Here is a 16,419-nt window from a genome sequence, read left to right on the forward strand (position 1 = left end):
CATGTAATGTTTCTTTCTTTCGTTCTTACTTTTTGGACTCTTTAATCGCAGGCTGTGGGGGCAGGCGTCCCACTACAGCAGGGATGGGCAACTTAAATGCTGGAGGGGGCCAAAATATTTCATCGACACTACCACAGGGCCACATATAGGACCGTGCACTTAACCAGATATGATGAAATTACAATTTGAAATATGTTTACAGTGCAGTAACTTAACATATTTCATGCTCAAATGCATGTTTAACAGTATTAATAGGAATACAAGGTTTGAAGCAAATAAAAAAATAACCACTTACTTTAATTTATTTTCTTCTTTTTTCAGTGCAAGAACAGCAGACCAACATTAATTGCAAGAAGTAATTTTGTGCATTTTTACACTGCGCTTTTAAGATTTCATGCTCAAACGCATGTAGTTGTACTGAGGGCCACTTCAACTGAGGGTGCGGGCCGTATGCGGCCCCCGGGCTTCCAGTTGCCCATCCCTGGTCTAGGGGGTTAACGAGCTAAAGTAAAACCGTAAAACCCCGCCTCCCCGCAGCCACTAGACTCCTTCCCTCCGCGGTGTAGAGGGCTGCAACTTCATCACTTCTCCAAACAGCTCGCCTGTCATTTGCAGGGCAAGGCAGCACCTTTTCGGGTCACCACTACCTAACCACAGCAGAGCATGTCTCCGAGGCGCACCGCCGCGCTCTTCCCCCCGCTGCTCCTGCTGCTGCTGTCCGGAGCGGGACAGGGTCTGGCAGCCCGGCCCCTACTGCTGTTCCTGATCGACGGGTTCCGCTATGACTACATGGATGACCTGCACGCTCTGCCCGGATTCCGCCAACTCGTGGGCAATGGGGTGAAGGTGGATTACATGACTCCGGAATTCCCGAGTTTGTCATACCCGAATTACTACTCATTAATGACAGGTAATCAGATCTATCTATCTATCTATCTATCTAGCTATCTATCTACCTACCCACCCACCCACCCATCCAATCTTGCCCTTTTGCCTAAACAGTATTTAAATCTCTGAAGTCCAGGAGATTTTGGTTCAAAACTTCCTGTGCATTATTTTCTGTCTCTGTTTAGCATCTTTCAGTCTGTCCTTACATCACATGCATGGCCCCTTTTTCCCTTTTTTGGCTATCAAAGGAACAAACAAAGGACATAGGATTCTATGGAAATGTACCTTTTTTTCACTATTTATACACACAAAAACAGCAGAAAATAATGAAATAAATAAATAACTATAAAACATCAACAAAATGCCTATTTGCATGTAAATCAAAAATAGTAGTTTAGTAGAAGGAAAATTCACATTTTAAAAATGGTCTAGAAACATGAATGGCACACTGTGTAAAAACCCATATGGTTGCACTTTCAACTGGCTTTCTCAGCTTGTCCACATATGATATATTAATAAAGTTAGCACTGTTAATAAGACATGCTCAGTGTATTTTCAATAAATAGATGGACTCCAGAGGGTTAAATAAGGTGCGTGGTTGTATCCACATTTTATTTTGGGGAGCACAGTTTTAGGGTGCTGTTGAGAAGGAGCAGTTCACTTCAGTTTAGGTTTCTACAGCTAAGGTTTTACAGTTTTTCTCATTCGCTTTGGTGCATGTCTCACATCACTATTTACATTTGCACAACAGTTAATGCATTTCTGAAAACAATTAGTAGAAACTGCAAAACCTAGTTGATAACCTGCAAAAGCGTGTCACCAAGATGAAAAGTCCTGACACCATGTTTATGAACAAGATAGTCAAATGGCTTTGGCATGTTTTCATTATGACAGTTTACTCTGTAAATGAATGAAAATGCTCAAGACAGCATTATATACTATTTGCACAGCCATTTGAAAACTACAGTAAAGTTACACATTACTGTATTTAGTGAGGTAACTGAGTACAACACACTGAATATGTATGTTTCATATATTTACTGCATATGCTCTTTGCAATTATAAGTTGTTCACAGCATTGTGCAAAAGAAAAAATACACCCTTATGAACAACATAAACTCCCTTTGGGTAGAGCTGTGCACAGCTGTAAACAATATTGCAGTACATATTGGAACTGAACATACAACATACATAGTACTGTAAATCATTCATGCACATCCAGACCTTCCTCTCTGTCTGGCCACATAGTTTCATCTACATTACAGCCAATATCATCTCTTGCAATGCAGCGAAGAAAGTATCTCCTCGAGTGACAAATCCACCCTCTGCAGGACTCTGCTGTGATGTCATCACATGTCACCCCCTTCCTCCTTGCACCCTAACCCCTCTTCCACAAGGCTGACCTTCCATTTCTGTATCACAGTGTTGTAGAAATGGTCCACACTGTGTCCTGCTTGGTTCATATATGCTTGTAAAGTGTTTATGGGTTTATGGGATCCAGCTCTAAGTGATTGTAGAGAAGTGGCTTATCATCGGTTGCAACTAATGCTTCACACATCCCTTCTCATCAGTGAAAGCTGAGGTTCACCTGAGAAAAAATGTTCAATTTAGGAGACATTTTCAGGAATTTTTTTTTTTTTTTAATGTATAAAACTTGCTTGACAGATTTTGACAACTAGCTCAACATTTTTGTATGTATGACTCAAACAATGAAATGAGGACTATTAGTTTTTTTACGGAATGACTATCCAGCATTCACAAGTATAGTTAATTTTGACTGACACGACATAAGCAAATGATAATGTTATAAAACAGCAGAGGGTTGTATGAAAGCATTTGATGACTGTCGAAAAGCATTTGCAATTTGTTGTAAGGAATGAGAAACTGCTACTATAATGTGCACAAATGTTGCGTAGGTTGAACTAACTGTTGTGCAAATGTTCATAGTGATGTAAGAAATGCACCAAAGTGACTGAGAAAATTATCATAATATTTATTTTGCCATCTTTAGTGTACAGTGAACTCAAAATCCTTCCTGGGAATGCTCCTCAGATGCTTCTGTCCTGAGATCACGGCTCTGCTTGCTGATATCTTCTGTTGTATAGAAAGTGACAGCCCTACTGTAGTAGAGTGAGAGGTGAACAGTGAGACTGAAGCTCTTGTGTTCATTGCTGCTAGACATTTTTTTCCAGTGCACTGGAAATAAGTTCTATTATCATATTTGATGTGTATTGAGCATACATAAAGAATATTATTTATAAGAAATGCATTATTCAGCAGAACTGCATGAAAAAAAAATTCATCATCATCATCATGAGAAAAATATTAACGTTTTCTAAAATGTGAAGCAGACACAAGTCCTGAGCTGTTGTGTGGTGCTTCTTAACAGACAAATCATAAGAAACAGCAGTATAACCTCATTGCTCATTTCAGAAGCTTAACGTTTAGTTTTGTTTCCTCTGTCAGGTTTACAGTTTTAAGTTTTACTGCTTATATGTCACTTAATATGTGCTGCAGTAACAGTAACGAGTAAGGCGAGCATAATTGTATGCTGTTATCAGCATACAATTACTGATTACAGCCACTCTAGTCATTAGAGTAGCCTAATCCTTAAAAACAACAACACATACATACACTGCAAAAAAGCCAACTTGTACTTTTTGGCCTAAAACAGTGACTTAATTTGGTAAAACTTGGAAATATAAATTACTGAGATTTAGGGCAGTAATGTAAGTTAGCACAACAAAGGAAGACAGTTGTCTGCTCAAAAACAAGTTGGTGAGTTGTTGTTACTTATATCTTTAAGTTGGGGTTCACAACAAGGGACAATAGTTCTGCTAACTCTTATTTCTTTGTTGTGAAATTTGGTCATTAGCGAAAGCTAGCGGCTAACTGATGCTTGCGGCTAACTGATGCTAGTGGCGCTGCTTGTTACAGCTAGAAGAGTAGCCATTAGCGTATCAATGCTAACTCAAAATTGCGGTTGCAATTAGCTGACATTTCATAGTGGCGTTACAATTGTGCCAATTCAGCACATTGCAGAAGTTAGCAGAAGTAAGGATTAAAAGTTGTACTAATTATAAATTAGTACAACTTACAGTTGAGTTGACAAAAATCTGAATTCAGAGTTGAGCAAACTCAAAAACAAAACTTAAAATATTTAGTTTAATTGTCCAACTTAAAATTTTATCGAAGTTTGTTGCCAACTGCTGCTAACTGATGCTAGCGGCTAACTGATGCTAGCGGCTAACTGATGCTAGCGGCGTTGCTTGTTACAGCTACAAGAGTAGCCGTTAGCGTACCAATGCAAACTCAAAATTGTGGTCACAACATTAGCTGACATTTCATAGCGGCGTTACAATCGTGCCAGAGAAATTCAGAGTTCAGCAAACTCAAAAACAAAACTTAAAATATTTAGTTTAATTGTCCAACTTAAAATTTTATCGAAGTTTGTTGCCTTGAAATTTTGAGTTCATCCAACTTTTCTTTTTTTGCAGTGTAGCATATAAACAGTAATATGGCCTCCAGGGACTGGCAGATGTTCTTTGTGGTTGCAGGTCTCTAAATAAGAAGTAGTTAATTCTGGTAGATGCATCCATGCATCACAGTTTTAAAGCACTTGAGTTGCATTTCTTGTATGAACAGTGCTATCCAAACTTAGTTTATTGTCAGGTATTTTACCCTCTCACTTATGCTTTAAGTCACATATCCCTGAACCTGGAGGTCAAATGACACGCTTCATAATTTCCTGTGATTCATTACTTAAAAAGGTGGACCATAAATACACGTTTGCCCATAAAATTGGAATGTATAGTATAAAAAAGCAGGCTTTGATTTCATGATTCCTTTGCTTCATGTATATGGAGCCCTGGCTCCTTCTGCACTATGTCTGCCCTTTCTCTGGATTTGTTCTGGTGCTTCCATATCCTGCCGTGTGAATTTCAGTTTTGTGTTCTTGAAACTTTTGAAACTTGTTGTGTTATAGCATGCTGTCGACCCAGACATAGTCAGCAAGACAATATCTGTCCATAGCCTACTCTTTCCCTCTGACCACTTTAGCATTTATTGCACACTGTCTCTGTAGTCCTGTGCAAGTGTTCCACTATGTGCTGTGAGATTGTTTTTCATCCTTGTTTTATTTGAAGCTGTAATGAACATTAATGAGTAACTACACAAGATTACTGTGTGCTATATTTTGAGTATATGACAAGTATAAAGATAACAGGAGTACTTGAAATATGCAGACACTTAACCTACCTGCAGGTTCTACACTACTCATTTGTACTTTGTACTGCTTTACAGTAGAGTAAATATGTTATTATGCTACAAGAAATGTGTGTCAGAGTTGATGTCTTGTCCCGAATCATCATGAAAAGTTCTACATGATTTCAATTTTGCTTTATTTCAGAGAAATTAAGATCTATAAATTGGGAGTAACAACAAAATCCAGAAAAAAGAGTGCACTAACTACATTTTGCGGGTCAAAGGCCAAATTAATCATCATGATTTTTGAGCATAAAAATGACATCATCAGTACATGTAAAAATATGTGTCATATCACTTACCTACCCATAACCTGTTTGGCCGGCCAGTTAAAGAAAGTTAAAAAAAAAAACGTTTTTAATTTTTCCCCTTTGAGTAGTTACTGCAGTTAGGCTTTGTAGGGCATTTTTTAGGGCAAAATGATCATTTACACACACACACACACACACACACTGCAGTCAATTTGTCCTCTGCATTGAACCCATCCTTTACACACAGGGTAGTGTGGCTCCCGGGGAGCAGTGGGTGGGAAGGGGTGCCTTGCTCAAGGTCTTCAGTCCTTGACCTTTTCAAGGCAAGTCAAATGTATTAATAGCATGTATGCATGGATATGCTGCTATATATATAAATATATTCATACTCACTGCGCGCGCACGCACGCACGCATGCACGCACACACACACACACACACACACACACACACACAATCTTCAGAGAGAGGCTCTTGAGCAAGGTTTCCATCAGAATCTATCATAATTTATATATGTCATAATAAAATGGTGGCCCCAATTTTCTAGTCAGTAAACTAGTATTACAGAAGACAAGGCCACAATAAGATGACATGATTGAAAGAGCACTAGTCAAAGGTCAGATGGTGAAAAACAAAGCAAGGCTGGTGGCCAGCAGCAGCGCTGGGTTTAACCAGCAAGAAGTTGCTGATGCAGGGAGTTAGGGAGGTCCAGGATTAGACCCCCAGTGCTGGGGTCTGTGCTGGCTCAATTCAAGTTGCTTACACAGCAGCAAGGGTTTACTCCTCTCTCAGTATCATTTTGTGAGAAAGACTGCACATGCTTCATGTATACCATCATTTACTTGCCTAATCTATTTCCATTGCACTTTGTCACACATTTTCTTTGGTTGGCTTGTGTGTGTCTGTGTTTTTGTGCTTCAAAAAAAAGAGAGAAAGGAAGGAGGACAATTGTATACAATGTCTCTGTTGCAATCCATTATTTATTCTGACCCACATACCCGAAACAGTGATATTTTACATTTTCTTTACTGCTGATAATAGTTAACTGCTTCAATATTGTAGGGACTGTTGCTTGAAAGACAAGTTAAATGGAGGACAGTAAATATTGCACAGCTGTTCTGCACATATATGCTCAACCATTTTCCGGTAATGTTGTTTGGCAAGGCGCTTTTTCTCAATTTGCCCTTTCTGAACATGGTTCAGAGAACTAAAGCGGTTGGCTGAGATCAGAGATCAAAAGCGGCGTGTATTTGGTCAGTTAGACTGAAATGAAGTGACACTAATTGTGTTGGACAATACAGTAGTTCTTGTGACCAATCACGCAGAATGTTGACAATGCATAATTACACGGCAACAGCAGCGTTGCCTTATGAACATTTTGTCAGTAGGACTCGTACCAGCAGCTTCCTTCACCCACAAGCACAGTGCCTGTCTGAATCACATGTAATAGCACCAGCAAAAGAGAAGGTTATTTAAGGAATATTCCCTTTTTGCATGTACAGAAGGGACAGAAACTCAATGTCAGGATAGAATATAGATCAATGGACATTTACATATACAAATAACATAACCTGCTGGAAAACAATATAGATCTCAGCTGGACACTTATCTTCACATATTTCATTCATATTCATTTGGCCAGAGGCTCCTTTGCTTTTGTCAGCTACATGGACACATACTTGTGGACATCACAGGTACGTGGGTCCACCTGTACCTTTCAAAATAAAAGCACATTGAAGAGTTAACAGAATCCACCACAGAATTTACAAGAAAGCGGTAAAAATATGATGCCTTAAATAAAACATACAAGAAGCCTTATTCTCCTTTACAATAATTCCCTAAATGTTTACAATCAGGTAGGCCAACTTATTATATTAAGAGGAATGATTAAGGTCTGTGTATATGATGGACTTGTGACATTAGAATGTGTGAGAGGCACACAAAAATTTTGAAACACAATAATAAAAAAAATTTGCCTTATGCAATTTTGTTTTGCCTTTCCCTCCATTGTACCAAACTCATACCAAACTGTGATGTCTGAAGGCTGATTTCTGTGTGCTGTTCCAGCCATATAATATATTCAAACAAGTTCAGAGAATATTTTACATTTGGAGCTCAGACTCAAAGTTTTTTCCAAGCTTTTTGGTTGCATGAGGTAAACAATGCTTTAAAGTAAAGTTGTAATTCCATTTAAAAGGCACAAAAGAAGAGGAATTTCTCAGAGGTAGAAGTGAAATGCTGACATCCCAGGGGCAACAGAACCGATTAGTAGTTGATTAGAGTTGTTTGACAACTTAAAAAGTGAAAAATGCAGTGTAGATTATTTTGTTCTTGCATCTTAACCTGTATAACAGAACTTTCAAGAAGTCTCATATCTTCTAGTAGTGGTTCCAAAATATTTCCAAACCCATAGGCCTCTCTGTCCGCAGAATTAAACAGAAAACATGAGTGAATATTTTTAAGTGATGAATTATATTCTGGTGGCAAGTTCTTCAGAGCAAAATAAACAGCACTCATTTTATGAATTTCTGTTATGGTGCTAATGGATTTGTTGTTTCCAAGTCATTAAAATACAGCTGTATTTGGAGAGAAACAGTGGGTGAGACGAATACAGAGAACCATCACAATAGTCATACAGTTTGTTTATTTTTCTGCAGGTAAACAGTTTGTAGGTGGTCATTACTGAATAAAAACCTAACCTAAATAGTTTCAATAACTGAGATATATTGGCAAGTATCTGCAACCAAAACTTGTTTAGTTCATCCCTATTTTCCTTTGCCTCCACAAGATCTAATTTCTCTGAAAAGTATTTGTTCATTTTAAAAGGTTTCTACATCATTTTTTAAAAACTCGCTCATCAATGACTTGACCAACTCATTGTCATGTGGTACCTGCAGATTAGGGGAAAATAATCTAGTTGGGTTTTTTCCACCAATATTGTGATTGTGATTTATTCTGCAATAATTTTTTTTAGAATCCTCTCTTCTGTTCTGTTCACAAGCAATGAATCCTATTGTCTAAGCAACACAATGCTTTAGAATCAACATAAAAATTGTTATTTCCTGTTGGCAATGTATATAGTTTATAATGAAATGAGATAAACATGCATGCATTTATATGCCATCTTTAACGGAAGCGTATTGCATTCACTTGGAAAAAAACAAACATTTTTTTCTGAGTAATTTATTTTTTGGTTTGTTTTTCAGGGTAATTTTTCCTGTTTTAATGTACAATTTTTTCTGGTTTTTCACAGTAATTTTTTCCCCGTTTTTCAAGTTTTTTTTTTTTTTTCAAATTATCGAGATACTTCAAAATCCCTCAAAAACATCCCACCTGCAAGTGACTCCCATGGATCTATGGTGACATGCTGCATCTAAGGCATGTAATTTGTTACACAGGGTATGATACTCTTTGTTTACAACGAGCCATTCGTCATAACTTTAGGCTATATGCTAATAGTACACGCTAACACTACAGAGACATAACAGAGAATACTAACATAGAAGTTGTTTAACATGTCAAATCTAAAATATTGCATCACATGTTACATTTTGTGGAAAAATGGAAAATCTGGGGTGCATTGTAAAAAGTTCAAAAGACCTCTATGAAGCGGACCATGAGAGACCAGTGTACCTCGCCCGGCACGGGTAAACTGGGGCCCCCTCCTGGAGCCAGACCCGGGAGGGGAGCACGCAGGCGAGCGTCTGGTGGCCGGGCTTTTGTCCATGGGGCCCGGCCGGGCTCAGCCCGAAGAAGCGACGTGGATCCGCCGACCTGTGGGCCCACCCCCCGCAGAGTAGGGCATAGGGGTCGGGTGCAGTGGGAGTCGGGCAGCAGGCGAAGGCGGGTACCTGGGCGGGCTGACCCCCGGCTCCAGCGGCTAGCTCTGGGGACATGGAACGTCACCTCGCTGGCGGGGAAGGAGCCCGAGCTTGTGCGGGAGGTGGAGCGTTACCAGCTAGAAATAGTTGGGCTCACCTCCACACATAGCGTGGGCTCTGGAACCAAACTCCTGGAGAGAGGCTGGACTCTCTCCTTTTCCGGAGTTGCCCAGGGTGAGAGGCGCCGGGCGGGTGTGGGGATACTCACAAGCCCCCGGCTGAGCGCCGCTGTGTTGGAGTTCTCCCCGAGGAACGAGAGGGTCGTCTCCTCGCGGCTGCAAGTCGCGAGGAGAAGGTCTCTGACTGTTGTTTGTGCCTATGCACCGAGCAGCAGTTCGGAGTACCCGGCCTTCTTGGAGTCTCTGGGTGGTGTCCTGGAAGGGGTACCGCCTGGAGACTCTGTAGTTCTTCTGGGAGACTTCAATGCTCACGTGGGCAACGATGATGGTACCTGGAGGGGGGTGATTGGGAGGAACTGCCTGCCCGATCTGAACCCGAGCGGTGTTTTGTTATTGGACTTCTGTGCTAGTCATGGATTGTCCATAACAAACACCATGTTCGAACATAGAGTTGCTCATAAGTGTACCTGGTACCAGAGCACTCTAGGCCAAAGATCGATGATCGATTTCATTATCGTATCGTCAGATCTGCTGCCGCATGTTCTGGACACTCGGGTGAAGAGAGGAGCAGAGCTGTCAACTGATCACCACCTGGTGGTGAGTTGGATCAGGTGGCGGGGGAGGATGCTGGACAGACCTGGCAAACCCAAACGTGTAGTGAGGGTGAACTGGGAACGTCTAGCGGAGGCCCCTGTCCGCAGGGTCTTCAACTCACACCTCCGGAAGAATTTTTCCAACATCCCGGGTGAGGTTGGGGACATGGAGTCCGAATGGGCCATGTTCAAAGCCTCAATTGTTGATGCGGCTGGTAGGAGCTGTGGCCTGAAGGCCGTCGGTGCTTGTCGTGGCAGCAACCCAAGAACCCGCTGGTGGACACCAGCGGTGAGGGAGGCCGTCAAGCTGAAGAAGGAGGCCTTTCGGTCTTGGCTGGCCGAGGGGTCTCTGGAATCAGCAGACAGGTACCGTTCGGCCAGAAGGGCTGCAGCTGCAGCAGTCGCTGAAGCAAAAACTCGGGTATGGGAGGAATTCGGGGAGGCCATGGAGGAGGACTTTCGGTCGGCCTCAAAGAGGTTCTGGAAAACCGTCGGGCGTCTCAGGAAGGGAAAGCAGGGCTTGGCCCAAGCTGTGTTCAGCGGGGGCGGAGACCTGCTGACCCGACCTGTGGATGTCGTCGGACGGTGGAAAGAACACTTTGAGGAACTCCTTAATCCAGCCAACACGTCCTCTGTAGAGGAGGCAGAGTCTGAAGACTCAGGGGAAGACTCACCAGTAACCCTGGCAGAGGTCGCCGAGGTAGTCAAAAAGCTACCCGGCGGCAAGGCGCCAGGGTTGGTAATGGTAAATGGATGGTAAATGGACCTGCACTTATATAGCGCTTTTCTAGTCGCTTTGCGACCACTCAAAGCGCTTTACACTACAGACTGCGCTCATTCACCCTTTCACACACACATTCATACTGGTGGCAGAGGCTACCCTAAACGGTGCCACCTGCCACCATTGGGAATTCATTCACACACCGATGAACACAGCACATCGGGAGCAATTTGGGGTTCAGTATCTTGCTCAAGGATACTTCGACATGTAGGCTGCGATGGTCGGGGATCGAACCACCAACCCTTCGGTTGGGGGCCAACCAACTCTCCCAACTGAGCCACAGCCGCCCATTTTTTTTTTCTTTTTATTCTTTTGCATGGTTGGATGAGATTCGCCCTGAGATGCTGAAGGCTCTGGACACTGTTGGGCTGTCATGGTTGACACGCCTCTTCAGTGTCGCGTGGAGGTCTGGGACAGTGCCAGTGGAGTGGCAGACTGGGGTGGTGGTTCCCATTTTCAAAAAGGGGGACCGGAGGGTGTGTTCCAATTACCGTGGAATCACACTCCTCAGCCTCCCCGGAAAAGTCTACTCCAGGGTGCTGGAAAGGAGGCTCCGGCCGATTGTCGAACCTCGGATTCAGGAGGAACAATGCGGCTTCCGTCCTGGCCGTGGAACAACGGACCAGCTCTTTACCCTTGCGAGACTTCTGGAGGGGGCATGGAAGTTTGCCCATCCAGTCTACATGTGTTTTGTGGACTTGGAGAAGGCCTACGACCGTGTCCCTCGGGGAGTCTTGTGGGGGGTACTGCGGGAATATGGGGCACCGGGCTCGTTGCTACGAGCTATCCGGTCCCTATATAACCAAAGTGAGAGCTGTGTCCGCATACTCGGCACAACGTCAAACACGTTCCCAGTGGGTGTTGGCCTCCGCCAGGGTTGCCCCTTGTCTCCGATTCTGTTTGTGGTTTTCATGGACAGGATCTCAAGGCGCAGCCGGGGGGAGGAAGGGATTCGGTTTGGTGACCTAAGAATTGCATCTCTGCTTTTTGCAGATGATGTGGTTCTTTTGGCTTCATCAAGCCGGGACCTCCAGCACTCGTTGGGGCGGTTTGCAGCTGAGTGCGAAGTGGTTGGGATGAGAGTTAGCACCTCCAAGTCTGAGGCCATGGTTCTCTGCCGGAAAACGGTGGACTGCCCCCTCTGGGTGGGGAGAGAGGTTCAAGTATCTCGGGGTCTTGTTCACGAGTGAGGGTAGAATGGAGCGTGAGATGGACAGGCGGTTTGGTGCAGCGTCAGCAGTGATGCGGGCGTTGTACCGGACCGTCGTGGTGAAGAAGGAGCTGAGCCGGAAGGCAAAGCTCTCGATTTACCGGTCCATCTACGTTCCAACCCTCACCTATGGTCACGAACTTTGGGTAGTGACCGAAAGAGCAAGATCGCGGATACAAGCGGCTGAAATGAGCTTCCTCCGTAGGGTGGCTGGGCTCAACCTTAGAGATAGGGTGAGGAGCTCAGACATCCGGAGGGAGCTCGGAGTAGAGCCGCTGCTCCTTCGCGTCGAAAGGAGCCAGCTGAGGTGGTTTGGGCATCTGGTAAGGATGCCTCCCGGGCGCCTCCCGTTAGAGGTGTTCCGGGCACGTCCAACTGGTAGGAAGCCCCGGGGAAGACCCAGAACACGGTGGAGGGATTATATCTCTCTCCTGGCCTGGGAACACCTCGGGGTCCCCCAGGAGGAGCTGGACGTTGTGGCTGGGGAGAGGGACGTCTGGAATGCCCTGCTTAGCCTGCTGCCCCCGCGACCCAGCCCCGGATAAGCGGAAGAAAATGGATGGATGGATGGATGGATTGTAAAAAGAGCAGCCTACAAAAAGGACAGTCATTAGCTATTTTAAATCAGACAGCTTGTCATACCCTGTGTAACTAATACATGCCTTACGTTCATTGACCCGGTACAGTAGAAAGTTGAAGATGGGGCAGGAGTCACCATAGATCCATTGGAGTCACTTGCGGGTTGGATGTTCTCGCAGAATTTCAAAGTATCTCGATAATTAAAAAAACAAAAACATGAACCTGAAAAACGGGGGAAAATTACCATTAAAAACAAAAAAAAGTTGGGATGTTACCTTTATTAGTTTTGGCAAAAAACAAAATGTTATAGTTACCTCAGAAAAATGAACAGCGACTCCTTGGAGTGTCTGTTAGTCCAACCAAACGCTGAACAAGACATTTTTACTGAACAAAATGTTCAAATAAACTGTCATTAAGTGAAAATACAGTGAAAGGGTCAAAGTTATGAGACCAAACCGGTAAACATCCTTTTTTATATCTATTTCACATTATTTATTACTTTATTGACACGTTGTCGTGGATACGCATTGTTCTGCTTCTCTCCTGATGGAGGCTCTGCTTGTTAGTGACCTGTCAATCAAAGGAAGCCACGCCCCAAATCATACGATTCTTTATCTTCTATTTTATTCTAAATGGGGCCATTATTAGAACTATTAACATCAAATTGTCTTGAAGAAGTTTTTTTACTGGTGATTGAGACCATAGTGTTGTCCTAAAAAACATTTCTGAGGTAATAAATCAAGTGGGAAGTTTTCTCATTTTGCATTGAAATGAATGGACAGAAATGTTTTTGCAGCCACACTTAGTGCCCCCTGCTGCAATTTTCGGTAGAATGCAGCTTAAGGCACTTCCTGGTTTGCCTCCCTGCTCAGACCCAGAGGTTGCCGCCTGACACAAGCAAATGCTAGCTACCTATTTAGAGCAGAAAGGTGAAAAATACATCTCAAAGTGCATGTGTTTTGCTGCCACATACAAAATAATAATAGGAAAATAATTACTTCCCAAGCCAAAAAAGAGTGGGAGATTATGGGAGCACTTAACTGGGGATACGAGGAGAGAAAAATAAACTGTTGCATTAAAAGCTGATGATGATACACGGTACTTTTAAACATTCATTCCTCATCTCATTCTGTTGTCCAATATATGAATGAGGGCACAACCTTATGGTTGTATTGGGACTCACTCTGATTGCCAATGAAGCAGGGGTAGAACTTGTTAGACGGAAACAAAAGATACGACAATTAATGAAGTACAGTACAGAAGAGTTTAGATAGGTTTACATTCAAAGATACAGAGTCTATGTTATTGCCCCAACTGTTATGATCTGGGTCTGTTTTTCGGCCTGTTTCTCTGTTGGCCTGTGTGTTCCCTGTTTTCCCCTCCCCTTGACCTACTTTCCACAGAGGTGTCATTTGATTCAATTCAATTTTATTTATATAGCCCAGAATCAGAAATCACGGATTTGCCTCAAATGCACTAACAGACTGTACATGGTAGGACACCCTCTGTCCTTCGACCCTCGCAGCAGCCAAGAAAAAAATACCTCAAAAACCCTTTTAACAGGGAAAAAAGAAGAAAAAAAACCTCAGGGAGAGACAGAGGAGGGCTCTATCTTCCAGGACAGACAGACGTCCAATAGATGCCGTTGTACAGAACAGATCAAAAGAGTAGAAAAGAGGAGATAGAGGTTGAGGGGGGAGAGGGAGGGAGGATAGAGAAGAGGGTTGAGAGAGGGAGAGAGTGTTACGCCCTGGCCTAGGGTAACCTGTGCGCAACATAAAAGTGTTCTCCCCCTTCCCAACCCCCAGAGATCAGGATGACAAAGATAAGCAGTCCAATACAATTTATGGGACACAACAATAAATATTTTGCCTCAGGGTGAGTATTGCCAAAATACCAAACAAAACATCTCTCATTTTGAATCTAACTAACCTGAAAACAAATATAAGTGAAATGAAATACAGGCTTCTTTCCTGCCTCCCTACACAAAAACAGGAGAACACGATTATTAAACAAAAAGGCTACCCACCCTACCTACCAGGACTGCACAATTAACTAATATTTGTTATAAAACAACAGAGAACAAAGATCACAACACTACTTAATAGTGATGGGACGGACTGTGCCCAGGCTTCGGAGCATGTTTCGAGAAATCCAGGAAGTCTTTTATGAAGTGCGTATGTAGCGGCTTAGTACTTTCTCTTTGCGTTGTGTGATTAAGTCGACCAGGACATCGAGTTGGCATCCAGCCATTTATTCTGACGAAATAAAACAAGTGCATCCCACGTTTATCCCACAAGGTCTGAATGCCATGAAATACAATAACATGAAATACAAAAATCATACCTGACGAAATAAAACAAGTGCATCCCACTGAAAGATATAAAATTAAAAGACACGTTAAGTTTCTACTAAAATAAAATAAAATAAAATGAATATATTAAAGAAAAAAGACGGAGCTCCTAGCCCGTAACCTTACCGTTTATCCCACAAGGTCTGAATGCAGCTGCCCCCGGGGTGCACGACACTAAACCCCAGGGGTGCTGCGTTCAATACCTGTGGGCTTTTTTAAAGATGGCAAGTGGAATCCTAATACCTGATTAACTATGTTACACGTATCAAGGCTTGTTTCTTTAAGGGCGGGTGACATCATTGATGACATTTGAAGCCTCATTGGTACAATTTGGGAATAGTTTGAGTGTTGACGTGATATATGAACATATATAAAGCGCAATGGATCCCCGCAAAATTGAGTCCAATCACAGTGGCAAAAATATTGTTTCTTAATAAAAATGAATAAAGTCATCGTCATCACCCCAGTATCATCAGCACAATCACTGTCTAATCTTTGGAAAACACCAACAGTTTTAATATAAACATCTCATGTCCTATTGGATTTATTTAAACATTGATTGAAATCATACTGACACAGATTTTTTTTTTTTACATTAATAGACTTTTACCATTACCCATATGTTAATCAAAAACAGATTAAATGAATGAACCACACCACACCAAATCAAATTAAATTGTTCTTGGCAGTGATTATTCCCATGCTGACACTGTTGCAGACAGCCAACACTGCAAAAAAAGAGAAGTTGGGTGAACTCAAAATTTCAAGGCAACAAACGTCAATAAAATTTTAAGTTGGACAATTAAACTAAATATTTTAAGTTTTGTTTTTGAGTTTGCTCAACTCTGAATTTCTCTGGCACGATTGTTACGCAGCTATGAAATGTCAGCTAATGTTGTGACCACAATTTTGAGTTAGCATTGATATGCTAATGGCTACTCTTGTAGCTGTAACAAGAAGTGCCGCTAGCATCAGTTAGCCGCTAGCATCAGTTAGCAGCTAGCTTTCGCTCATGACCGAATTTCACAACAAAGAAATAAGAGTTAGCAGAACTATTGTCCCTTGTTTTGAACCCCAACTTAAAGATATAAGTAACAACAACTCACAAACTTGTTTTTGAGCATACAACTGGCTTCCTTTGTTGTGCTAACTTACATTAATACCCTAAATGTCAGTAATTTATATTTCCAAGTTTTACCAACTTAAATCACTGTTTTAGGCCAAAAAATGCAAGTTGGCTTTTTTGCAGTGAAGAGGCCAATCACAAATTGTGGAAATGATAATAAAGAGTTTGACCAGCAGCACATGAAGCCTCGAGAAATTAACCTTCTTTTTTAACCAATTGGATGAAAAGCTTCAAGGCTTCATGGAGCTTCATCTGGCCTTCACTACTACTTAACAACAGTGGCAACAAACAATTCAAACTATGCCATCTGGCTGCAAGTCAGGAAAAAAAGGGCCAAGAGGGGGAGGCGTCCTGAGCAGCCGTCCTTTAAAGCTGT

At 42.4% G+C, this 16,419-nt stretch overlaps 1 protein-coding gene across 1 annotated transcript in view; it reads left to right on the forward strand.

Moving 5' to 3' along the window:
- The first annotated feature begins 663 nt into the window (after window positions 1–663).
- Window positions 664–16,419, forward strand: part of enpp6 (ectonucleotide pyrophosphatase/phosphodiesterase 6) — a 31,307-nt gene continuing 15,551 nt past the window's right edge. The window contains exon 1 of the mRNA XM_059346596.1: window positions 664–910. Coding sequence (XP_059202579.1) covers window positions 664–910 — 247 coding nt within the window. The remainder of the gene's footprint in view (window positions 911–16,419) is intronic.

Source organism: Centropristis striata, chromosome 12 (genome assembly GCF_030273125.1).
Source record: "Centropristis striata isolate RG_2023a ecotype Rhode Island chromosome 12, C.striata_1.0, whole genome shotgun sequence".
In the NCBI taxonomy this organism is placed as follows: Eukaryota; Metazoa; Chordata; class Actinopteri; order Perciformes; family Serranidae; genus Centropristis; species Centropristis striata.